General features: G+C 43.9%; 1 protein-coding gene across 1 annotated transcript in view; it reads left to right on the plus strand.

The window, feature by feature from the left end:
- Nucleotides 1-567: 567 nt before the first annotated feature.
- The window catches only part of si:ch211-212o1.2 (uncharacterized protein LOC492735 homolog), a 32,396-nt gene continuing 7,076 nt past the window's right edge, over nucleotides 568-25,887 (plus strand). Inside the window, exons 1-4 of the mRNA XM_042301491.1 lie at nucleotides 568-704; nucleotides 1,163-1,357; nucleotides 19,084-19,203; nucleotides 19,353-19,444. Coding sequence (XP_042157425.1) covers nucleotides 698-704; nucleotides 1,163-1,357; nucleotides 19,084-19,203; nucleotides 19,353-19,444 — 414 coding nt within the window. The 5' untranslated portion in view covers nucleotides 568-697. The remainder of the gene's footprint in view (nucleotides 705-1,162; nucleotides 1,358-19,083; nucleotides 19,204-19,352; nucleotides 19,445-25,887) is intronic.

Below are 25,887 nucleotides of genomic sequence, written 5' to 3' on the forward strand. Positions count from 1 at the left end.
CAATGTTGCATCTGCTAACTATCTCAATGGGGACTCCTGCCAGCACACACAACAGGTGCAGTTGAATACAATCATTAGGCTACTTTGTCAGACGCAGCCTAGCCAACAGAAATGTATGCTATTATGTTGTCCGTTTACTTCATTCAATCTAAGGTAATGTGATAACTAGAAAGATTTAAATTAAGATATATATACATTTACATTTCAACAAGTCTGCATGAGAAAACCAGATGCTTTGAAGAGGAATTGAATTAACTCAACTCTATAAAGGAATAGAGAATATTGGCCTGCGGTGTCATATTTTAATCATTAAAGTTTGTGAAATACCAACTGGTCTTTGTTTTTGTCGTGCACTGTTGGATCGGTGCCAGTGGGCAATGGGCATCACCCGCGTATCATTTCGAACTACGGGTGAATTCCTTCTGCTGATTCTGTTGCAAAACGTTTCTTAAACGGAAGTGAACTGAACGAAACGGGATGGACCTACCTGAATTTGTCCAATAGAAACTCTCGTTTTGCTCCGTTTTCTTCCTTTTGGTTCTTAAACAGTACATGGTTTCCATAATGAATACGCCCAATGGTTCACTTCGCTGTTGCACCAGGACATTAGGGATCCTCAATATTTTACAGATGATTCTCTGAAGTGCTGGAGACTGAAAGTGTGAGACTGTCAGTCACAGACGTAACCTACGGTCCAATGCCAGGTATTTATCGCGGTGGTTTTGTCATTATCAGAGGAAATCTAAGATTTTTTAAAATACCTATTTAAGTCGTTTCCATAAACAATTGCCTTTTTGTTTTAGACCTTTTTTGTTATCATAAATTTACTATCCCTACACTCTGGCAAGCATGGAGAAATGCAAAAACAAGTGTTTACAATAATTAGCGGAACATGAAAGCGCTGCTCTAAAACACGCAAGTTTTAGGCAGACTTTTGTCTTTGAAGAATGAAATAAACTGTTGTCTCAATCAGACGAAAGGAACGTAGTACTATAGCCGCCGTTATAAGTCTGTTTGTCAGAGGCGGTTCATCCGTATTGTAGTTCCGGGTTTTACTGGGTAGCTCCGGTGCCGAGAGCATCACAACACCACACTGACAAACATTACCTAGCAATCAAATAACTGACTTCGTTTGAAGAAATACATGATTTATGTATTTTAGTTAAAACTGGGGGAATGGAAGGGAGGATCGCGGTGGCAGCGCCAGTACTACTGTCAGAGAGAGAGATTCAACATCGGTCTATGGCAGAGGAGGATCCTAACGGGAATGAGCACGGTTCGGCTGCCCGCAGCACGGCGCCTCGTTGGGGACCGCAGCATGCAGGGGCCCGACAACTTGCAACACTGTACTCACCTGGTAAGACCAATGAATGAGCTGGGGAGAATACTTTTTAAATTAATGAAAGACACTAAACCTCACTAAGATTAGGGCTGTCACCTAACTACGCGCGCCACGCTGCTGATAATTCGTCAAAACTGTAATGGGCTGTTTATATAGAGGATGATAATAACACCTGTCATTGTTCAGATGAAGTATAGCAAAGATTTTGTATTATATTGACAAGATAGTAAGGTGACCGCTCTAACGATGAAAATATATGTCCTCAAAGATGGCATGCATGCGTTAGGAGGCGAGATCAGGTGGGACCAGTCTAGCCAATGAGGGGGCAGATATTCTTTAAAAAATATATTTTATTGCCGAAATGCCATGTGTGTCCATTTATAACAGTGCAGTTGTAACAACCTAACAATTACCAAACTTATATAAGCCTCACGTTGTAAATTAGCAATTACATTTTTGTTGTTGACCAAATTCGACACATTGACCGCCATACAAAATTCCTCACTTTGTGGTCTTATTTTCGTGGACAGATTTTGGGCAGAGTAGAACCTCTCGCTTTGCTTTTTCCTCTCTTGAGTATAGCAACGTTTTAACGTTGGGTAAAAGGGCAAAACCCTTTTGTTATAGAAATAATCCTTGCATTGGCTTCAACATAAAATTATGAGTTATATATTTGTAGCACCAGAAATTTTCATAGAAATGAAAGTGTCCTCCATTTATAAATATGGGCCGATCCAAGCAGGTAATGTGCACTTAATGCACATTTGTAGTAGTAGGCTACTCATCTAATATGATATTACATTGTTTTTTATTTCTGAACCAAAATCCCCAAATACTTTTAACCTGACACAGATCACACGGAATATGGACCTCGTAATACTGTATGCGTTTATGTTGTATTACACATCTATAATGAAATATATCTCATATTTGAATTCTGTCATAGGCTTGTTTATTCTATACAGACTTTAGAGCTGTAAAATGCATATCACTGATTTGGTGCTTTTCCCGAAGTGGGGTTCAGAGGAGAGCACTCTGTCTTGTTTCTGCACACTATGGAGGGTTGAGATCGGTTGGAAGATGAAAGCCGAAAAACTTAGGGGAGCTTTACGAGAAAAGAAGACTATAGTTCAGCTCTATGCTTGTCCTGGACTGTGATTCCTTGTGTTTAGGGAGTTTTTACATCTATTCCAAATTCAGAGTGCTATTTCGGGTGAAAATGATCAGCCATTTTCCTGGGTGTGTTTGTCTATTGCCAGACATATGATACTGCTACTGGCACATGTTATGAATGTTATTACTGTATACATGTGTGTAGATGGATGGAGGGGAGAGTGAATGGTTAATAAATTCATGTAGTAATGTATTTTCTTGGTAATGGGGGAATGGAGAGTTTTCTTTCGGCCAGATGTGAAGCTGGTTCTCACACCAGTTTATATCTAATCTGTTACTCTGCTTAGTAGTAGTAGTAGTAGTAGTAGTAGTAGTAGTAGTAGTAGTAGTAGTAATAATGATACATGGGACTTATATAGCTCTCTTCAAGGACCCAAAGTTGCTTTACAATTCTAAAAAGAAAAACAACCAAACAGGAGTCAAAACATAAATAAAGAGAAGGGAAAGAGTGTGATGTATCAGTATGTGGAGGGTTGGGTTGGGATTGGGGTTAGGATAGTAGTGTGATGTATCAGTGTATGTGGAGGTTAGGGTTGGGATTGGGGTTAGGATAGTAGTGTGATGTATCAGTGTATGTGGAGGTTAGGGTTGGGATTGGGGTTAGGATAGTAGTGTGATGTATCAGTGTATGTGGAGGTTAGGGTTGGGATTGGGGTTAGGGTAGTAGTGTGATGTGTATGTGGAGGGTACGGTTGGGATTGGGGTTAGGGTAGTAGTGTGAGAGGGAAGTGGACAGGTATTAGCGTGTGGCATTGAACCACACATTGGCCTGGAAATAACACAAAACCAGATATCAGGACATTACAACATCACAGCTGTTCATGAGAACACCCATTCCACGACATGGACTCCTCTAATGGTATCTAAGAGGTTGCTTACTGTATCCGTCTGTTGAGTTAATGGACTGACAGGTTTCAGGGTTGAGGGATGATACTGTTACAGCACAGAGATGAAAGGGACGTGATCTTGTAAAACCAGAGTTGCATGTTTGACTCTTTGAGTCTCTGATTATGGATAACTATTCTAAGAGGATTCCCCATGCATTTGGGGTCCTATTTTATCCAAGTCACTAAATGGCTGGGCGGTTTAGTGGGCCATATGGGCACTTCCATGGTAACGGAATTACACTGAGACTCAGATTTTTCATTTTAAAATGTATATCAAACAAAAAACATTGATTTCAAAGTTTAACAAACCATATAACTCTATTTTCAACCGTTCGTTGCCTGCACCCGCACACCTGACTAGCATCACCACCCTGGATGGTTCCGACCTTGAATATGTGGACATCTATAAGTACCTAGGTGTCTGGCTAGACTGCAAACTCTCCTTCCAGACTCATATCAAACATCTCCAATCGAAAATCAAATCTAGAGTCGGCTTTCTATTCCGCAACAAAGCCTCCTTCTCTCACGCTGCCAAACTTACCCTAGTAAAACTGACTATCCTACCGATCCTCGACTTCGGCGATGTCTTCTACAAAATTGCTTCCAACACTCTACTCAGCAAACTGGATGCAGTTTATCACAGTGCCATCCGTTTTGTCACTAAAGCACCTTATACCACCCACCACTGCGACCTGTATGCTCTAGTCGGCTGGCCCTCGCTACATATTCGTCGCCAGACCCACTGGCTCCAGGTCATCTACAAGTCCATGCTAGGTAAAGCTCCGCCTTATCTCAGTTCACTGGTCACGATGGCAACACCCACCCGTAGCACGCGCTCCAGCAGGTGTATCTCACTGATCATCCCTAAAGCCAACACCTCATTTGGCCGCCTTTCGTTCCAGTTCTCTGCTGCCTGTGACTGGAACGAATTGCAAAAGTTGGAGACTTAAAACTCCCTCACCAACTTCAAACATCTGCTATCTGAGCAGCTATCCGATCGCTGCAGCTGTACATAGTCTATCGGTAAATAGCCCACCCATTTTTACCTACCTCATCCCCATACTGTTTTTATTTATTTACTTTTCTGCTCTTTTGCACACCAATATCTCTACCTGTACATGACCATCTGATCATTTATCACTCCAGTGTTAATCTGCAAAATTGTAATTATTCGCCTACCTCATGCCTTTTGCACACAATGTATATAGACTCTCTTTTTTTCTACTGTGTTATTGACTTGTTAATTGTCTACTCCATGTGTAACTCTGTGTTGTCTGTTCACACTGCTATGCTTTATCTTGGCCAGGTCGCAGTTGCAAATGAGAACTTGTTCTCAACTAGCCTACCTGGTTAAATAAAGGTGAAATATATATATTTTTTTAAATAAACAAGGACTGATGGAGATTTTACCATCATTCTTTTACCAAACTTTACATCTACAGTTTTTCCAGTTTTTTAAAAATGGCATAAATAGTTAAATGTAGTCATTGTTCATATAGTTGTAGGGTTTCTTAAACTTTGAAATGAATTGTTTTTGTTTGGCATACATTTTAAAGTGAAAAAAATCGAGTCTCAGTGTAATTCCGTTACCGGGGAATTGCCAATATACAGTGATCCAGAGAGACACAAAGTGAGAGAGATTCTGGGGCAGCAGTAATAGGAGAAGAGGTATGTCAGGGATTCATGGTCCATGGCAGTAGACCTAGCAGACATGTGTTGAGGTGCAGGCGAGGAGTGGTTGGAATGAGAGGGCTGTGTTTGTGGACATGTTGAGGCTTAGCGGCAGGACTGGATTGATGAGGCTTTGGTCTGCTCAATGGAGGCTAAGGCTCATTACAGTAACCCCAGGACAGGCAAACAGCTGGACGTATCTCTCTGCCATATGTCTATCTGTCATGCACGGCTGACTGCTCTTTGCGCTTTTTATCCCACTTTACGGATTTGCCTGGAAGTAAACAGGATTTCTGCCTGCTTTCTGTTTTCCTGATTACTTTCACCAGCCGTCTTGGTCTGGTCTCAAGGCCACTGGCTTTGTGTGTGTGTGTGTGTTCTCACATTACACTTTAAGATCTAGTTTCCTTGGCTCTAAGCGATCTAGACTGTGATAGTCATCTTTTTTTGCCCTTGTCCACATCACAGGCCCGTTTCTATGATTCTTATTCAACAGCTTCCATTTATAAGATAGTACGGTGTGGTTACCATCAGACAGACTAGAGAGGCAGCCACAGTGTTTGGCCGCTTCTGTAGTTTTTAGCTTCAGTGTTCGTAGTGTACATACTGTATGTGGATTGTGTAAATTATGTGTCTATAAACAATATTTTGCCTATAAACTCTGTTTATTGTCTGTGCATTCTGTTTATTGTGGCAGCACCATTTCACTGAGCCAAATTTCTGTACACGAAAATGTATTTGGCAAATAAAGGCATTTCTGATTCTGACCAACTGGGCACTGCACATAGTTCAAGCACAGTATTTTACATTAGTAAAATATGTCTAATGAGATCGATCTCTCTTCAACATCAGATTTGCAACGTTTGTGTTTTCATTAAGTTTCTAGTTTTAACGTCACATGCACAAGTACAGTGAAATGCATTCCTTGTCAACTCAAATCCCAACAATGCAATAATCAATAACAATGTATAACTAGAAAAAAACATACGAGAAATAATACATATGAAGAACACAATAAGTAAGTAAGCATACTATATACAGGGTCAGTTCCAACACCATACAATGTGCAGGGATACTGGAGTGATGGAGGTAGATATGTATAGGGGTAAGGTGACAGGGATACTGGAGTGATGGAGGTAGATATGTATAGGGGTAAGGTGACAGGGATACTGGAGTGATGGAGGTAGATATGTATAGGGGTAAGGTGACAGGGATACTGGAGTGATGGAGGTAGATATGTATAGGGGTAAGGTGACAGGGATACTGGAGTGATGGAGGTAGATATGTATAGGGGTAAGGTGACAGGGATACTAGAGTGATGGAGGTAGATATGTATAGGGGTAAGGTGACAGGGATACTGGAGTGATGGAGGTAGATATGTATAGGGGTAAGGTGACAGGGATACTAGAGTGATGGATGGAGGTAGATATGTATAGGGGTAAGGTGACAGGGATACTGGAGTGATGGAGGTAGATATGTATAGGGGTAAGGTGACAGGGATACTGGAGTGATGGAGGTAGATATGTATAGGGGTAAGGTGACAGGGATACTGGAGTGATGGAGGTAGATATGTATAGGGGGAAGGGGACAGGGATACTGGAGATGGAGGTGATGGAGGTAGATATGTATGGAGGGATATGTATAGGGGTGACAGGGATACTGGAGTGATGGAGGTAGATATGTATAGGGGTAAGGTGACAGGGATACTGGAGTGATGGAGGTAGATATGTATAGGGGTAAGGTGACAGATACTAGATACTAGAGTGATGGAGGTAGATATGTATAGGGGTAAGGTGACAGGGATACTAGAGTGATGGAGGTAGATATGTATAGGGTAAGGGGACAGGGATACTGGAGTGATGGAGGTAGATATGTATAGGGGTAAGGTGACAGGGATACTAGAGTGATGGAGGTAGATATGTATAGGGGTAAGGTGACAGGGATACTAGAGTGATGGAGGTAGATATGTATAGGGGTAAGGTGACAGGGATACTGGAGTGATGGAGGTAGATATGTATAGGGGTAAGGTGACAGGGATACTGGAGTGATGGAGGTAGATATGTATAGGGGTAAGGGGACAGGGATACTAGAGTGATGGAGGTAGATATGTATAGGGGTAAGATGACAGGGATACTGAGTGATGGAGGTAGATATGTATAGGGGTAAGGTGACAGGGATACTGGACAGGGATACTAGGAGTGATGGAGGTAGATATGTATAGGGTAAGGGGACAGGGATACTAGGAGTGATGGAGGTAGATATGTATAGGGGTAAGGTGACAGGGATACTAGAGTGATGGAGGTAGATATGTATAGGGGTAAGATGACAGGGATACTGGAGTGATGGAGGTAGATATGTATAGGGGTAAGGTGACAGGGATACTAGAGTGATGGAGGTAGATATGTATAGGGGTAAGGTGACAGATACTAGAGTGATGGAGGTAGATAGGTATAGGGGTAAGGGGACAGAGATACTAGAGTGATGGAGGTAGATATGTATAGGGGTAAGGTGACAGGGATACTAGAGTGATGGAGGTAGATATGTATAGGGGTAAGGTGACAGATACTAGAGTGATGGAGGTAGATAGGTATAGGGGTAAGGGGACAGAGATACTAGAGTGATGGAGGTAGATATGTATAGGGGTAAGGTGACAGGGATACTGGAGTGATGGAGGTAGATATGTATAGGGGGAAGGGGACAGGGATACTAGAGTGATGGAGGTAGATATGTATAGGGGTAAGGTGACAGGGATACTGGAGTGATGGAGGTAGATATGTATAGGGGGAAGGGGACAGGGATACTAGAGTGATGGAGGTAGATATGTATAGGGGTAAGGTGACAGGGATACTGGAGTGATGGAGGTAGATATGTATAGGGGTAAGGTGACAGAGATACTGGAGTGATGGAGGTAGATATGTATAGGGGTAAGGTGACAGGGATACTAGAGTGATGGAGGTAGATATGTACAGGGGTAAGGTGACAGGGATACTAGAGTGATGGAGGTAGATATGTATAGGGGTAAGGTGACAGGGATACTAGAGTGATGGAGGTAGATATGTATAGGGGTAAGGTGACAGGAATACTAGAGTGATGGAGGTAGATATGTATAGGGGTAAGGTGACAGATACTAGAGTTCTTCCTTACCCAAAGCTCCTCCCTCCACCTCAGTCACCTCCATTAGAGAAGTGAATGCACTGTACTCTGGCAGAAGGCTGAATTATTAAAGCCCTCTCACTCGGGGTTAAAAGTCGGCTCTGGACTCCTGACCCCAGGGTCACAGGGTCGCGGCTTCAAGGCCAGGCTGAGAGTGGAGCTCAGTGCGCTGACCTTGACTGACCTGTGCTCTGTGTCTGACCCGGATCGACCTGGGCAAGACTGGGCCTCTGGACCACCCCAGGTAGAGGGCAGAATACAGGATACATGCATTAAACAAGAGCAGGCCATTTGTTAGACGCTGTGTGTTCCACTGTAAACCTGATTGCATTGCACGCCTTCCTGCATGTGTGCTGCTGAGAGAGAGGAGAGAGAGGAGAGAGGAGAGAGAGAGGGAGAGAGAGAGAAAGAAATAGGCTACCTGCCATTGCCCCTGCTGTGCTCCTCAATTATACACCCACCAGGGCAGCTAAATACATTAGGCTGGATGCATAGTTTCAAACACACACATGTTCTGCCCAAATACATTAGGACAAAGCCTGTTATTAATATTTGATTGAACTCTCCTTCTGTCCTTTGTATCTTCTGGTGACTTTGCTATAGTGAGGATGGAGGCAGTGGGACTCTCGTCTAATTACTGTTATTAAACTGAATATTTTCCTCCCGTCAGTGTGGAGCAGAACTTGGAAATGGGTTTGTGGGAACTTTTACATTTTTAAAGCTCCGTTTACTCAGATACACTACATGGCCAAAGGTATGTGGCCACCTGCTCGTCGAACATCTAATTTTTGTAATTATTTTTTATTTAAACTTTATTTAACTAGTTAAGAACAAAATCTTATTTTACAATGACGGCCTACCCTAGCCAAACCCTCCCCTAACTTGGACAATACTGGGCCAATTGTGCTCTGCCCTATGGGACTCCCAATCATTGCCAGTTGTGATACAGCCCTGGATCGAACCAGGGTCTGTAGTGATGCCTCTAGCGCTGAGATGCAGTGCCTTAGTCCGCTGCGCCACCCGGGAGCCCCAAAGTCATGGGCATTAATATGGAGTTGGTCTCCCCTTTGGTGCTAGAACAACCTCCACCCTTCACGATTTTTAGTGCTACACGCTTCAGCACTTGGCAGTCCCGTTCTGTGAGCTTTTGTGGCCTACCACTTTACAGCTGAGCCGTTGTTGCTCCTAAACGTTTCCACTTCACAATTACTGCAGTTACAGTTGACCGGGCAGCTCTAGCAGGGCAGATATTTTACGAGTCACTGAGCTCTTCAGTACAGGCCACTCTACTGCTGATGGTTGTCTATGGAGATTGCATGGCTGTGTGCTCGATTTTATACACCTGTCAGCAACGGGTGTGGCTGAAATAGCAGAATCCACTCATTTGAAAGGGTATCCACCTTAAAGTGGAACTGACAGCATTTTAGCAACATAAAATCTTATTAAAATATGTTCATATACACCCATAGGAAGAATATGACACTTTAAATATTCTGACAAGCGAGCACTTAGATATAGTCATTTTCATCATGTCTTAGAATGTTTGGGAATTACGTATACTAAGGCATTTGTGAAATTCTAGAACAATATATAGTGGAAAAGCTGCCGTGCATTTGGACAATTACTAGACACTGCAGTAAATAAAACCTCATAAAAACATCTGTCTCCGCTAGGACCATAGTCTACACAAACCGGTGCACCATAGCCAATCAGAGCTACTGTAGGCCTTTATGCAAACAAGACATTTGCCACACAAGCCTGCCATCGTTCACTTTGAACTGGACTGTGTGTTTACAGGCATTTGCAGCAATTAGATTATTTTAACACATTCGGCAAAAACTACACCTTAATGGTATTCTGAAAATATGTCAATACCACGTATTTACCTCTTACATTTGGGAACTTTACAGTCTTATTGATCAAACAACCATGAAAAGGTAGATTCTCTCTCCCGCAGTTATGCAAATCAACAACAACAAAAACAACAACTAATGCTAGTCACAATGGCTAGCTAGCTACTTCCGGACACAAATAAGAGAACACCTCACTCTGAGCATTTTACTCGCCCAAGCAGAGCTCGTTAGCTAGGCTGTTTACATGTTATCTAGAGCTTTTGTGACTAAATGACTTTTTTTGACTACGTTTACTGACACGAACATATTCCATCAGTTATTGTTAATAGTTGCGGCTTGGAGCGCAGCTTCAAACATATTGTGTAATGTGAATTGTCAATGATCACGGCCCTACGGATCCTCATAGGCCAATTATGCAATCGATATGGTTCATGTGTATTGAAATTAATTATATGTACACATGAAGACAATTGAAAGAGTGAAATGAGAAACGTCATTGTTTGCTAACTGATTGACTTTGATCACGGGGATTATAGATTGTATCACCATTCACTGTTTGTATTCTTTCATGATTTATGATAAATAGTTACGAGCCTAAATGACTCGCGGATGATTACTATTGACTTAATGAACTGGACTGTAGAATTCCCTAAATTATGTTAATAATGAATGATATGATTTGATCTTTGATTATGAACTTGATTGGATACATGTTATTTGTTTCCTTTGTGATGCAGCACAGACTATTCAGTAAATATACCACTTTATGGTTAAAGCAATTCCTGCCTCAGTCTCATCCATTCCTCTGTCACCTGACACGTGACCACCTGTTCACCTTCACTGTCAGTCATCCTACCTGTCCAGCTACCCACACAGATTCCACTAATCTTTCAGTGGGTGTTGAGCGTTCGTAAATTCATCAGTTATTCTGCGCTCTGGCACACTCAGACGAGAGTGCTCTGAAATCGGAGTAGATAGCCAGGGTGAATTTGCAAACGCAAGAGATATGCTAACTGGATACTGTAAAAGTCGTTCAATTTCTTGCTAGCTAACCAAATGACACCTGCATCTCTAGCTGTGTATCGCCACCGACAACGATATGAGGGGAAAAAGTAAATCACTCACCCACTTCTCCAATGACATGTCATCCTCCTAGCAGCTACAGTGGTTCTTCCTTTAAAAGTTTTGAGCTTATGCCGTGACTGTTTGTGGTAGATGGTGGCAGATTGTGGTACATTGCATCATTCTGGCAACAATGGCTGACACTTACATAATGTGCCATAGAATTGTGTGGCACCCTGCAAGCTGTGCTGCAGTATGCTGCAACTTTTAAAGGAAGAACCACTGTAGCTAGCTATCTAGCTAGTTTGATTGTATTGACATGCCCAGCCTTAGTTACATTAGTCCGTTTTTGTACAAAATATTGAGTCATTGAAATTGAAACAGTGCATCCCGAATGGAGGCAGCAAATAATGTACCAGGCCAGCTGCGATTACCAATAAATATATTGGTGAATCATATTAATCATGCATGAAACTGCATCCACCTATTCTGCCAACAATGCTTAGTGTACATCATGGAACGTTGAGTCAAATATAACCTATTTTTAAAACCTGTTTATAAAGTTGGTTTTGTTGCATAAACTGGGAATTTGATATTTTTTACCTGATATTATGATTGTCTGTGTAACGATCGTTGTTGGAAGGATCGGACCAAGGTGCAGGGTGGAAGGCGTTCATCATATTTATTCATGTGAACCAGCAACAAAACAAATAAAACGTAACAAAACGACCGCACAGCTTTGTAGTGCAAAAGGCTACAATACAAAAACAAGATCCCACACACAACAGGTGGAAAAAGGCTGCCTAGATATGATCCCCAGTCAGAGACAACAATAGACAGCTGCCTCTGATTGGGAACCATACCAGGCCAACATAGAAAAGAAAAAACTAGACTACCCACCCTAGTCACACCCTGACCTAACCAAAATAGAGAAATAAAAGGTTCTCTAAGGTCAGGGCGTGACAGTCTGTTTGTTCCATATCTGCAAAGTAGTTAAAACACTGTCAGTTCCACTTTAAAGAACTAGAGCTGACATTTTTCAAATTCCTCAAGCTCTCAGATCCAGAGCCCAATGTTCATTATGTCTGAAAACAATAGATATGGACACACGACACATAAAGCATGGAGCTTGCAGTATGCATTTGACTGTTGACCTTGACCATTGCTTGAATAGAGGATGCTTTCCATTTAGCAAAGTGTGATCTTGTTTATGTGTGTGCATCTGTAGTTGAATGAATAAAAATGAATAAAAAATCACTCAAACAGGTAGTGTACGTGAAATACATGATACGTTACAGAACAACACAGAGTAAATGACTATCAACTATACTGAACAAAAAATATAAATGCATCATGCAATAATTTCAATGAGCCGGATGTGGAGGTCTTGGACGGGCATGGTTACACATGGTCTTGTCACACCCAGATCTGTTTCACCTGTCTTGGTGATTGTCTCCACTCACCTCCAGGTGTCTCCTGTTTTCCCCATTAGTCCCTGGTGTATTTATCCCTGTGTTTCCTGTCTCTCTGTGCCAGTTTGTCTTGTTTTGCCAGGTCAACCAGCGTTTCTCCTAGCTCCTATTTTTCCCAGTCTCAGGGTTTTTCCCTAGACCTCCTGGTTGTGACCCTTGCCTGTCCGGACGCCGACTCCACCTGCCTGACCACTCTGTCTGTTCTGACCTCGAGCCTGCCTATCGCCTGGTACTGTTTGGACTCTGACCTGCTTTATGAAATTCTGGGATCTTTTATTTCAGCTCATGAAACACGGGACCAAATCTTTACATGTTGCATTTATATTTCTGTTCAGTATAAATAAGACTTAACACTTCAATTCAAAATAATCTCTCATAGAATAAACTATGTGTGTGTGATACACACAGGAGCTTTCTACCAAGTTCTCAAATTCAAGCTGGAACTCAGGCCCAACCTGAATGAACATTTCTTTGCACTTTGCTAGTTAAAACAATAGGCAGGAAAACACACCCAGATTATAGTCTAATCAACTCAATTTAAATGATAGGAGTGTAAATCTGTCGCTCCTCTTTGAACTATAGCCACTGTCCAATGAACAGAATGACACAGTTTCTCTGTAACAATAAATCCATGACACTTACATATAAAATAGAACAGATAAAAAGTCGTAGTTCTTTAACTCTTGAAACAATCCAAATATGACAATTTAATTCACATAAGTAACATTTCGTCGATTCGAGTTTCACCAGTCTTCACACCTCACCTGGTGTCAGTGACCCCAGAAATTCTGTTGGAACGTCTTAGAGATTGCCACAGATAAATTGGCTCTCACCTGTATCACCTTCTCAAATGTTTCCACTACATTCCCCCCCCCCCCATGGATACTCTGCATTGCAGAAGACAGAGGAACCAGAGAAATATGAGGAGAGAGGTGACTAGACTAAAAAAACTAAATAGCTTGGGTCCATGTAATAGCTACCTCCCAAAAGCTTGCCAGGACACAGTCGAGACACTCAACAAGACAGTCGCCATCTACTTGGCCTGCATTAACTTCTTGTCCATGGTCGTTAGGGGCCCGGTACTCTCCTCATAGAAGGTATCCTCCCACCAGGGGCCAACGTCAGTCTCAAGATACCCAAGGTACCCTGCCTAGAATGGTCAGCTGTCCCAACGTGGAATCCTCCATCAGAAGGTGTGTGGCTTAGCTGGACAGGTCAGGCACCATCATCTGAGTCCGTTTCACGTTGACAACGCACCACTGTTTGTGAATGACTATGAAAACATTCGAAATAGCAGTAAAAGTAAACACATCATGATATCATCCTCTGCAATCTATGACAAATACAGATTATGAAATAAATGTCTCATGACAATAAAGTTTCACTATCATTAATATGAAAACTAGCCCACAAAGGTATCCCATCAACTGCCTGATCCAAACAGATGACGAGTTAGGAGACACATGATCTGGATGAAGGAAACGAGCACAACATGAATCCAAATTCAAACAATATACAGTAAAGAACAATTAGTGTGCCCTCCTTTTAGAGGGATGAGTTTGGAAACAAATGAGAACACTAGAAAACAATTAGTATAGTGTTGAGCAAATACCTTCCCACCCCTATTGTACAGAAAGTAAATGAGTACAAGCAAATCCTAGAATATTAAAATCAGAGAAACAAGGCATAAGAGGCTATATCAAATAAGTTCTGAAAATGTTCTGGCACGGTGAAAATTACAATCAATGTTAAGATTTATATTTCCACATTCTCAGCAGACAAATCATAAAAGCAATTGTGTTGTAAATTTCAGACTGGTTTCTAAACCAGCACGGGTCTAGGCCTTTTATGCTATTACTTCTCTCCCTCTCTGATCATGACTAGAATTATGCCTTGCAATGCTTGTTAATGCCTTCTAACTTCAGCTTATGCCTTGCATAATGTAATCATTCACTTTACAAAGTAATTAAATACATTTGTATTGAGAATTCCATTCTCAGACATTTCTTGATTGCAAATATAATGTTAAATGGAGTCAGATAAACATTGTATTAGGCTAATTGCAAATTTGAATCATGGGTCGCATGTGTGGTATAAATACAATGCATAGGACAAATATTACACCAGTCTCCGTGTGTGTACGTGTTATACTGTATCGTATCTCTCCGTCACCCTTCCCCCACCCTACTCATCTGCGGCTCCCATCATGCTCATTCGACATCCCCAACACACACACCACGGGATCTGTCCATCCTCTTTTCTCTCCCTGTTCACAGGGGAAAGAGGAAGGAGCCAGGCCTAGATACCACTCTCTTGGGCCGTGTCTCTGTGTGTGGTGTTGTTATGCAGTTGTTAAATCTGTCACATTTGTCACATTCATTTTTTTGTTGTAGTTCTTGTCCATAGGTTAATGTATGGATTCTCTGTGTAATTGTTGCTTGGTGTGTGTGATGTGTTGTGTGTGTGATGTGTTGTGTGTGTGTGTGTGTGTGTTATGTGTGTGTGTGTGTGTGTGTGTGTGTGTGTGTGTGTGTGTGTGTGTGTGTGATGTGTGTGTGTGTGTGTGTATGTGTGATGTGATGTGTGTGTGTGTGTGTGATGTGTTGTGTTGTGTGTGTGTGATGTGTGTGTGTGTGATGTGTTGTGTGTGATGTGTTGTATGTGTGATGTGTGTGTGATGTGTTGTGTGTGATGTGTTGTGTGTGATGTGTTGTGTGTGTGTGTGATGTGATGTGATGTGTTGTGTGTGTTATGTGTTGTGTGTGTGTGTTGTGTGTTTGATGTGTTTCCCAGGTTGAGACGTCCACTGAGAACTGATGAAAGGAACGAGGCCTGTGACTGATCCGTTCATCCTGATCAGGGGAATTCTACCTCTGTCTTTTTCGCTTTCTCAGTCTCTCTGTCTCTTCCGCTCTAAGCATATGACCCACTTTTTACTACATCCCCCCCTCCCCCAGAAGATTGGCCTACAGAGAACTGGACAGGGGACAGAGAGGGAGAAAGAGCAGAATTACTATGAATAAATGTTCGTAATTGTATTGTGAATGTTCACGAAGGCGCCCCTGTGTGTGTGTGTGTGGGGGTGGATATGTGAGAGAGAGAAGCGAGGAAGAGAATGATGCTGTCATGGTATGTTGGCACCACTGACTCGGTCTTTGTGCTGTGAAAGGCAGCCATTCTGGGTGTGTGAGTTAGTTTTTGTCTGTGGCTCTGGAGGAGGTGAGAGGCTGTCTTTCAAAGGGACTCTGTACTGAGAACACAAGGCCTCAGCGTTTAGGACAACACAGTCAGGAGAGAGGGAAGAAAAGAGCCCTTTGTCCAGACCAGATAGAGGCGGAATACTGGGCTAGCTTTGAAGTGCTGTACAGAAAGCATGCGAATCATGCATCTTTTTACACAGGACAAGCAAGATATCGACTACTTGTGATAAGTAACTCGGGCTCTGCTCAATATTCACACAACGTTATGGTACATGCTTGTCGATTCACTGAAGCCATCTGTGCAGCAGACTAGGCCAGGTACACGGAGGCCCTTTCCTGGAATAGACCCCAACCACACTCAGACCCATGTATCAGGGGGAAGGAGGAACAAACCCAGGTACCTTCCTCCTGATACATGTATTGTACCAACAACACAGAGATCAATGTCACGAGCTACTCATATTGCAAGATGATTTGAACTGAGAGGTTCAGAAATCACTTCCTTTGTCAGTGTGATGCGCCACCATGGCAGGATGGGGCCCGTTCTGCTGCTGCGCTGTAAAGCCGTGTGGGAGGTAAAAGGGTGAGATGGAAAGAGAGTGAGAGAGAGAGAGAGAGGAGAAGGCCATTAGCATTCACAGGGTGTTGTTTGGTGCTGGCGCCGTCCCTCTGCGCCGAATCAGGCGTCGTTGATTAATTTCAGCCTATTAGCACCCCCCTTTCCTCATCTCCCGCCTCTCCCAGGTTAATTCCATGCCAGCGTGCGGAGTCGGGGGCTGCTGGTGTGAGCGATGGAAGAGGGGTTGCCAGGGAGCATGTTGTTGTCAGGACTGTATTAATGAGCACACCACTCTGGTCCTATGGACAGGGGGACTGTGTTTCTGGCTGCGTGCGTTTGCTCTGTCGAGGCCTGGCCTAGTTTCTCCTCTCATCAGGGATCCAAGGGCTGATGCAGATCACCTGACAGTGGCCCGAATGCTCAACCCTGGGTATGTGTGGGTGTGTGTGGGGGATGTGTGAATTTGACAGAATGGTAGAAATTGTGTCATATTTAGTGTGGAGACAACAAACCTATGTTGCTATTAACCTTCCTGTAAATGGTGTGGTCTATATATTATCTTGGGCCAAAGTTTCTGTTATACTGAGTTTTCACTGGTTTTTCACGCTCAACAGTTTCCCGTGTGTATCAAGAATGGTCCACCATCCAAAGGACATCCAACCAACTTGACACAACTGTGGGAAGCATAGTCCGTATGTGTTCTGTAGTATTAGGTTTCTCCCCCCTTGATAAAAGGTACTATCTCTTAAATGTTGGATCACTTCCTGCAAGAATTACAGACCTTTTAAAGGATCTTTCACACACTTTGTTAGCATCCCAGTGTAAGAAGTGAGGTCAGATAGAGGGTAAGTGGTAGAGGCCTGCCAGGCTCTGAAGGCATTCCTCTGCAGTAGCCTCTGCTGCACGCCCATCCTCCACAGCTGGCCACAGCACATCTGGCCTCCACAGCTGGCCTCCACAGCTGGCCACATCACACCTGGCCTCCACAGCTGGCCACAGCCCACCTGGCCTCCACATCTGGCCTCCACAGCTGGCCACAGCCTACCTGTCCTTCACATCTGGCCTCCACAGCTGGCCACAGCCTACCTGTCCTTCACATCTGGCCTCCACAGCTGGACACATCACACCTGGCCTCACCTCCATACAGAGCGTGCACACCTGGATGCTTCTCACTTGATTAATCTGTTTCATTTAATTTAGCAGCTCATAACAGCTAGGAACATTCCAGTGTCCTCCATCATCAGTACTAGCACAGCTTAAACAATTGCTGTGTGAGAGATGAGACAGTACACAGGTGAAGGGTTGTGTGTGGACTCTTCTGTGATGATTGAGGGCCAGATCTATGTCTTGTGAGAGGGAGGTGTGAAACTAATATTCCCATGAGTATTGGATTGGTTGGTTAACTTGGTTTAGGTTATTGGTGTCAGTTGAGCCTGTGAGGCTTTATTAAAATCTGTCATCAATATCCCATTAACTCCTAGCACGCCAATCTACTGCATTAGGAAAGTCTAATGGCATTAAAGTTTCAGAAGGCCTGGCTTCACTGTGGCACTTGACGCTTTGCATCCACAGAAAAGGAAAAAGAAAGTCGCACTGGATATGGAGAAGAGAGTGAGGGACAGCGACACAAAGGTTAAAAGGTAAAGAAAGAAAATAAGGAAATCTGAATTGAGAGGTATAGTGTGAGAAGGAAGCAGAGGGAGAGGGGATCAGGCTAGTCTCCGTGGATGTGGTGATGAGGCCCAGTACAGGAGTGGGCGGCTAGCTCCGGCTTAAGCACCTCCGCACCCCTCCGTAGCCTGCTGAATTATTCACTAACCCCCCGCTGGGGCAGAGTGGCGACACGGAGGTCCGCCCACCCTGACCTGTGAGTTTAGAGCTGTGTCACCACCGCTCCGCACACGAGGGTTCACGACTCCAGCCTCGGCATACACTTGTCTTCATCGAACCGATTACCTCTTAACACTGTGGTTGATGGGACACACACAGACTGTGGTGGACAGACAAAGATGTGGCGGCGCCACCAGCGGATGACCCCATGACCCTACAGAGCTCCGAGGGATGTTCTCCTGGTAGCAGGGCTGACCTCTCTCTGCTCATTAACACCGTAGATCACAGGACAGGTCCCCTGAACGGAAGAAAGTTACTCTACCCTCTCTTCAGAATGTAGTCATCAGCACAATTGTTCAGTGAAAGTGAAAATGTACTTTTGAGTTTCTGTAGCTTTATTACTGTATCTGTTATGCCGTATCTTTGTTATTCACACTGACTACACAAAACATGAACAATATCTGCTCATACCATAACAGGCTGGCCAGGTGAATAGATGAAGGGGAGGAGACCGGTTAAATACGGATTTTTAAGACTCAAGACAATTGAGACACGGATTGTGTATGTGTGCCATTCAGAGGGTGAATGGGAAAGAGAAAAAATGTCCGTGCAAGGTTTGGTAGTAGGTGCCAGGTGCACCGGTTTGATTCAAGAACTGCAATGCTGCTGTTTTTTTTCACGTTCAACAGTTTCCTGTGTGTATCAAGAATAATCCACCACCCAAAAGGCATCCAATCAACGTGACACAACTGTGGGAAGCATTGAAGTCAACATGGGCCAGCCAGTATCCCTGTGGAACGTTTTTGACTCATGTAATGTTGTGTGATTTGTTGTCTTCCTCAGGTAATGTGTAATGTTGTGCGATTTGCTGTCTTCCTCAGGTAAGCGACTGCAGGAGTGGATCAGTGTAGTTCTGTGCCTCTCTCTCTTCATCATCAACCTCTCCTTCCTTCTCCTCAACTTCTCCACTGTTCACATCTACAAAATCATCTTGGGCATCCGTGAGTTTCTCGAACACATTTTTGGGGTTTCTGTTTGAAATGACCTTGAAATAGTCTGCAATTACATTACGTCTCCAAAACATTTGTTGTCTGTTATTATGGCAAAAGATTTGGTAAAATACTTTTCCCTCCTTTGTTCCCCACTACAGTAATGGGGATAGTGATGGCGGACTTTGCATCTGGTATGGTGCACTGGGGAGCAGACACCTGGGGCTCTGTGGACATCCCTGTCCTTGGGAAGGTAAGGGACAGGGTTCTGAGTTCAAGGTCTTTCCCAGACCTTAGACTCATCATTTGACTCTTGAGAAGATTTACAAATTACTACAGTGCCTTTAGAAAGTATTCACACCCCTTGACTTTTTCCACATTTTGTTGTGTTACAGCCTGAATTCAAAATGGATTAAATGTAGATTGTGTCACTCGCCTACACAATAGCCCATAATGCCAAAGTGGAATTTTTGGCAATTTTTTACAATTGAATAAAAAGTGAAAAGCTGAAATACCTTGAGTCAATAAGTATTCAAGCCCTTTGTTATGACAAGCCTAAATAAGTTCAGGAGTAAAAGTGTGCTTAACAAGTAACATAATAAGTTGCATGGATTCACAATGTGTGCAATAATAGTGTTCAACATGATTTTTGAATGACTAACTCAGCTCTGTACCCCACACATACAATTATCTGTAAGGTCGAGCAGTGAATTTTAAACCGATTCAACCACAAAGACCAGAGAGGTTTTCCAATGTCTCACAAAGAAGGGCACCTATTGGTAGATGGGGGAGAAAAAGAAGAAGCAAATATTGAATTTCCATTTGAGCACCCAGCCACTACAAAGATAAATTAATACTGCCCAAAAAGTGGCAACGCAATTTTCTTTTTTGCTGTATTTGTTTTGGACAAATCCAATGAAACACAGAGTACCACTCTCCATGTTTCCAAGCATAGTGGTGGCTGCATCATGGTATGGGTATAATTGTAATTGATAAGGACTGGGGAGTTTTTCAGGATAAAAAATGTACGGAATGGAGCTATGCACAGGCAAAATCTTCGAGGAAAACCTGGTTCAGTCTGCTTTTCACCAGACACTGGGAGATGAATTCCCCTTTCAGCAGGACAATAACCTAAAACACAAGGCCAAATCTACACCGAAGAAGATGAATGAATGAATGTTTCTGAGTGGCCGAATTACAGTTTTGGCTTAAATATGCTTTTTTTAAATGTATTTATTTTTTTACCTTTATTTTACTAGGCAGTTAAGAACAAATTCTTATTTTCAATGACAGCCTAGGAACAGTGGGTTAACTGCCTGTTCAGGGGCAGAATGACAGATTTGTACCTTGTCAGCTCTGAGATTTGAACTTGCAACCTTCTGGTTACTAGTCCAATGCTCTAACCACTAGGCTACGCTGCCGCACCATATCATCTATGGTACAAAATGGTTCTCTAGTAATGATCGACAACCAATTTGACAGAGCTTGTATAATTTTTTAAAAGAATAATGCATTTTTGAAAGAATAATGGGGAAATATTGTACAATCCAGGTGTGCAAAGCTCTTAGATTTACCCAGAAATACTCACCTCTGTAATCACTGCCTAAGGTGATTCTAACATGTATCGACTCAGGGGTGTGGATACTTATGTAAATGAGATATTTCTGTATTTAATTTTCAATAAGTTTACAAACATTTCTAAAATCCTGTTTTTACTTTATCATTATGAGGTATTGTGTAGATGTGTGAGAATAGTTTTTTTTAAAATTCAGGCTGTAACACAGCAAAATGTGGAATAAGTCAAGGGGTATGAATACTTTCTGAAGGCACTGTACATATCAGTCATATGAGGGATTGTTAGGCAAAACATAATGTAATCCCATTTCTCAATGAGCTATATCAGTGGTCACACCTACACCGTCTGTATACATTACCTGTACTTCTGCAAACCACCGCCCAGCACACCCACCGTCCTGCACCTGTGCTGGGAAGGCCACAACCAGCCAGTCTCCCCCTTCCTGTCCCCCCTACACCCCAGTTGTGTGAAGAGCACAGCCATCCAGGGTTATACAGTAGCTCTGGATTTTGTTGGTCTTTTGTGGTTCATCCTCCCTTGGCTACTCTAAGCAAAATGTCATTCTATCCCTCAGGATATACCACTACAGTACATTTCTGCCTGCCCCCCTCACCACCACCACCACCACAGCCACCCCACCCACTCCTCTGGGGCTGGGGTTCCAGCACCCTGGGCTCCGTATTAATGCATGAGCACAACTTGGTCATGCTCCCCTCTCCCAATTAAAGAAAAGGTCACTCTTATCCTGTCCAATTAAAAGAGCACCTGGCCCTTATGTTGTGCAGTGTGGTGGGTGTCGTCTTTGAGGTGATGAATCGCTGGGTCTGTGTGTATATCTGCTGATGATGGGGTTTATTGTTCTATTGTCAGGGGTCAGGGGGGACAGGGGGAGAAAAGGAATTGGCATTTTAATCTCCAGCTCTGCTTATGATCAGTATGTGTAATGGCTTCACTGATCTTCACAGTGATTTATGTTATTCTGCGTACATTATATTATGTATCGTATTTTGACTGTAAACAGACTGTTTCTATGACCAAAGCACAGCTGTGTGGTGAAGTCAGGTGTACAGACAGTACCAGAGTCATTCTACCTCAAAAAGCACAATAGAGGTTTGACACCCACAGTCTTCTGTTGTTCTGAAATTGTTTCTGTAGTTAGAAACAGAAAAGATTAGCATTTCTGCAACATTATTTTATATATATATATAATTTGATCTCTGAGAAATTAAGCTAATTGATTGCACCCAAATTGGCACTTTCAACTATAGGATTCATATAATATTCAATAAATGTAGTACCCAACATCTGATTTGCACAAGAAACTCTTCTTAACAATAATTCAAATGTGAGCAATCCAAATAAATGGTCAAAGTCATTATCACCATCTATGCACGCATCCACTCACCCAGGTGTGTACCATTTCGCTGACGAATTCCCGGCTCCGCCCACCGACATCCGATTTAAGGAAAACAAGAGCAAAGAGAAATAATTCGGCAAACAGAGTGGGAGGGTCGTCACATTACAGAAAAGGTTTCAGAACAATCTGAGATGGTGGGTGTTATGGCTTTCTGAAATGACAGGAACGACTCACCACATATTAGACTACACATCACTAGGGATATCAGACATAATGTCAAGGAATATACATTCTGAACACCTCGACACCTAGTGTTAAAGGTGTACAATTTAAGCAAAAACAAATAGGGAAATAGCCCAATTGTTAGACAGGGACCTTTCTTAAAGATGTGTAGGGGCCTACATGTTGGCTGCTGTATGTTACTGTACTGCAACAAAGGCCTTGTTCTCCTCTGTAATATATTCCTCAAACATACCTGTGCCCTGGTGAGGCAGAGGGGGGCCGTCCTAGCAGAGCAGACTGCCTGCCCCCTGTAGTTCCAGCTAAGGGGCCCGGGCCTGCTGCCTGCACTCCTTTCATCAGCAGCCTGTCTGGTTGGAGTTCCAGAACGGCTCAGTCCCTGTTCAGCCTGCCGCCCCGCCGTGCAGCGCTTACTGCTCTGACTCTGTAACATGGCCGCTGCTCGCTGTCGATCCTTTCGCTGTCTGGGATAATTAGGATTCACCACCTGGGAACGATCGGACTTCAAAAAGAGCGGGGGAATTTACAGACATCTAGAAAGGAGTGTTTTAAGACCCTTAACCAGCAGATTAAAGGAAACACTTAGCGGATGGATACGCCGTTTTGTCCCGAGGTTCAAACAGAAAAACTTCACTTGAGGGAGAATCATTAATGACAGTGATTAGAGGAGAAAAAACTCTAATTGAACGTCTTCAACCAGTTCAGTCCATAGTCGAGGGTGAGGGGAGGGACATTTCCTTTCCATGGCTGGGTAACCAGGACGATGGTAGATGTGAGTCCTGATTAGTGAAAGGCAGGCGAGGCAGGCCGTTAAACGATGTGGGATTAGTGCTGGTGTGACTCGGGGCGGCTGCAGTGTCCCGAGGAGTCCACACACCCGCTCTGTGTGCCGAGGAGTCCACACACCCGCTCTGTGTGCCGAGGAGTCCACACACCCGCTCTGTGTGCCGAGGAGTCCACACACCCGCTCTGTGTGCCGAGGAGTCCACACACCCGCTCTGTGTGCCGAGGAGTCCACACACCCGCTCTGTGTGCCGAGGAGTCCACACACCCGCTCTGTGTGCCGAGGAGTCCACACACCCGCTCTGTGTGCCGAGGAGTCCACACACCCGCTCTGTGTGCGTCTGGGGTTTACCGCTCCTTTAATCTCACAGACAGACTGGGAGAAGAGAACGAGAGGAACGGAGAGGAAGAGAATTGTCAAGATATTGAAAGATAGTGTCCCTTGCTCCAGCAGTGTCTCAATGTGTTCTCAGATATACATGTGATTGAGTTCTGCCCACAAACACAGGATAATTACTTTTTACCGTCAGTGACACGCTATGGTAATTTGGCGCCAAAAGATTCCTCTTTTTATGTGGGAAATAAATTACCTTCATTGTGTATTTTCTCTTTGTGCTCATGCGAGTCTCTCCCTCTGTCCCTTTCATTTGTGACACCCACGCTGTTACAAGCAGGTGTCTGTCTCAGCTTAGCGAGGTGCTGGTTGTGAGTGACAGGTACGCTGTTACAAGCAGGTGTCTGTCTCAGCTTAGCGAGGTGCTGGTTGTGAGTGACAGGTACGCTGTTACAAGCAGGTGTCTGTCTCAGCTTAGCGAGGTGCTGGTTGTGAGTGACAGGTACGCTGTTACAAGCAGGTGTCTGTCTCAGCTTAGCGAGGTGCTGGTTGTGAGTGACAGGGTGTCTGTCTCAGCGCTGCTGGTACAAGCAGGTGTCTGTCTCAGCTTAGCGAGGTGCTGGTTGTGAGTGACAGGCACGCTGTTACAAGCAGGTGTCTGTCTCAGCTTAGCGAGGTGCTGGTTGTGACAGGCACGCTGACAGGGTGTCTGTCTCAGCGCTGTTACAAGCAGGTGTCTGTCTCAGCTTAGCGAGGTGCTGGTTGTGAGTGACAGGCACGCTGTTACAAGCAGGTGTCTGTCTCAGCTTAGCGAGGTGCTGGTTGTGAGTGACAGGCACGCTGTTACAAGCAGGTGTCTGTCTCAGCTTAGCGAGGTGCTGGTTGTGAGTGACAGGTACGCTGTTACAAGCAGGTGTCTGTCTCAGCTTAGCGAGGTGCTGGTTGTGAGTGACAGGTACGCTGTTACAAGCAGGTGTCTGTCTCAGCTTAGCGAGGTGCTGGTTGTGAGTGACAGGCACGCTGTTACAAGCAGGTGTCTGTCTCAGCTTAGCGAGGTGCTGGTTGTGAGTGACAGGCACCGCTGATACAAGGTTTATTATGATGCTGGATCAGAGCCATAAGTCTGTGCAGTTTTATAGCAAGTTATCTCTCTGGTCCCTTTAGCGTAATGGAGAGGCTTCCCCTCCAGCTTTCATGTACACTCCTCTACAGGGCAGTCATGAGTTTAACTGTGAGACCAACTCCAACCTCTAACCCAGTGGTTCCCAAACTACGTGGTGTCGCCTGACAAGAAATGTATTCAAATCTGAAAGATACAATTCAACCAGAGAGCACCCGTAGATAATGGGAAAAGGTCGTACTTGACCGTTGCTCTTGAATCATTCCCACGGTGAATGGCTAAGCCCGCTACGCTATGTAACCACACACTATTGCAGGGACTTTGATATTACCACCTGCAATTGATATGGTGAAAACAATGAGTGGGGGAGGCAGAGGCACAGCAACTCACATCACTGCCTTCGTCAGATAACACTGTTGAGCGAAGAATGTGTGCTATTGCTAGAAATGAAATGAAAACTGACTGAACGACTCAAACTCCTCAGCTTCTGCTCTCCAAATGGATGTTAGCTGTGAGGGCCAAGATGCCCATGCATTGACTTCTTGTTATGTCTCATGATTCCCGAGCATGAAACAGCACAGGGGATGTTCAGTGTGCTGTGTGGCTATATTGACGAAACGGATTCGATGGAATCGAATGGTGGGCTTTTTGCCCAGGTGGGGCTCCATCTATGGCGGGACGGTGGGCAGGCCTCTGCACTCTAGTTATGATTGTGTCTCCCTCTGCTATATGGACACATTGTACGACACACCGAAACAACTTTAACTACATCAAACCACATCCATTGAGCACACGCCTGTTCACAAATCTAGATAAATCTAGATATCGAGATATGGGATGAGAGCATGACAATGTTATATTTCACACCATGGCTCGTGGTTATCAAGGGGGAGTGTTGGAAAGATTTTCTTTTTATTTATTTTTACCCCTTTTTCTCCCCAATTTCATGATATCCAATTGGTAGTTACAGTCTTGTCCCATCACTGAAACTACCCTATGGACTTGGGAGAGGCGAAAGTCGCTAGCATTGCGTCGTCTGAAACACGACCCTGCCAAGCCACACTGCTTTTTGACACACTGCTCGCTTAACCCGGAAGCCAGCCGCACCAATGTGTCGGGGCTCCACCGTACAACTGGTGACTACAGTTAGCGTGCATGCGCCCGGCCCGCCACAAGGAGTCTCTAGAGCGCAATGGAACAAGGAAATCCCAGCCGGCCAAACCCTCCCCTCATGGGACTCCCGGTTGCGGCCAGCTGCAACACAGCACGGGACTGAACCTGGGTCT

The sequence above is a fragment of the Oncorhynchus tshawytscha genome, linkage group LG19 (assembly GCF_018296145.1).
Source record: "Oncorhynchus tshawytscha isolate Ot180627B linkage group LG19, Otsh_v2.0, whole genome shotgun sequence".
NCBI classification, from domain to species: Eukaryota; Metazoa; Chordata; class Actinopteri; order Salmoniformes; family Salmonidae; genus Oncorhynchus; species Oncorhynchus tshawytscha.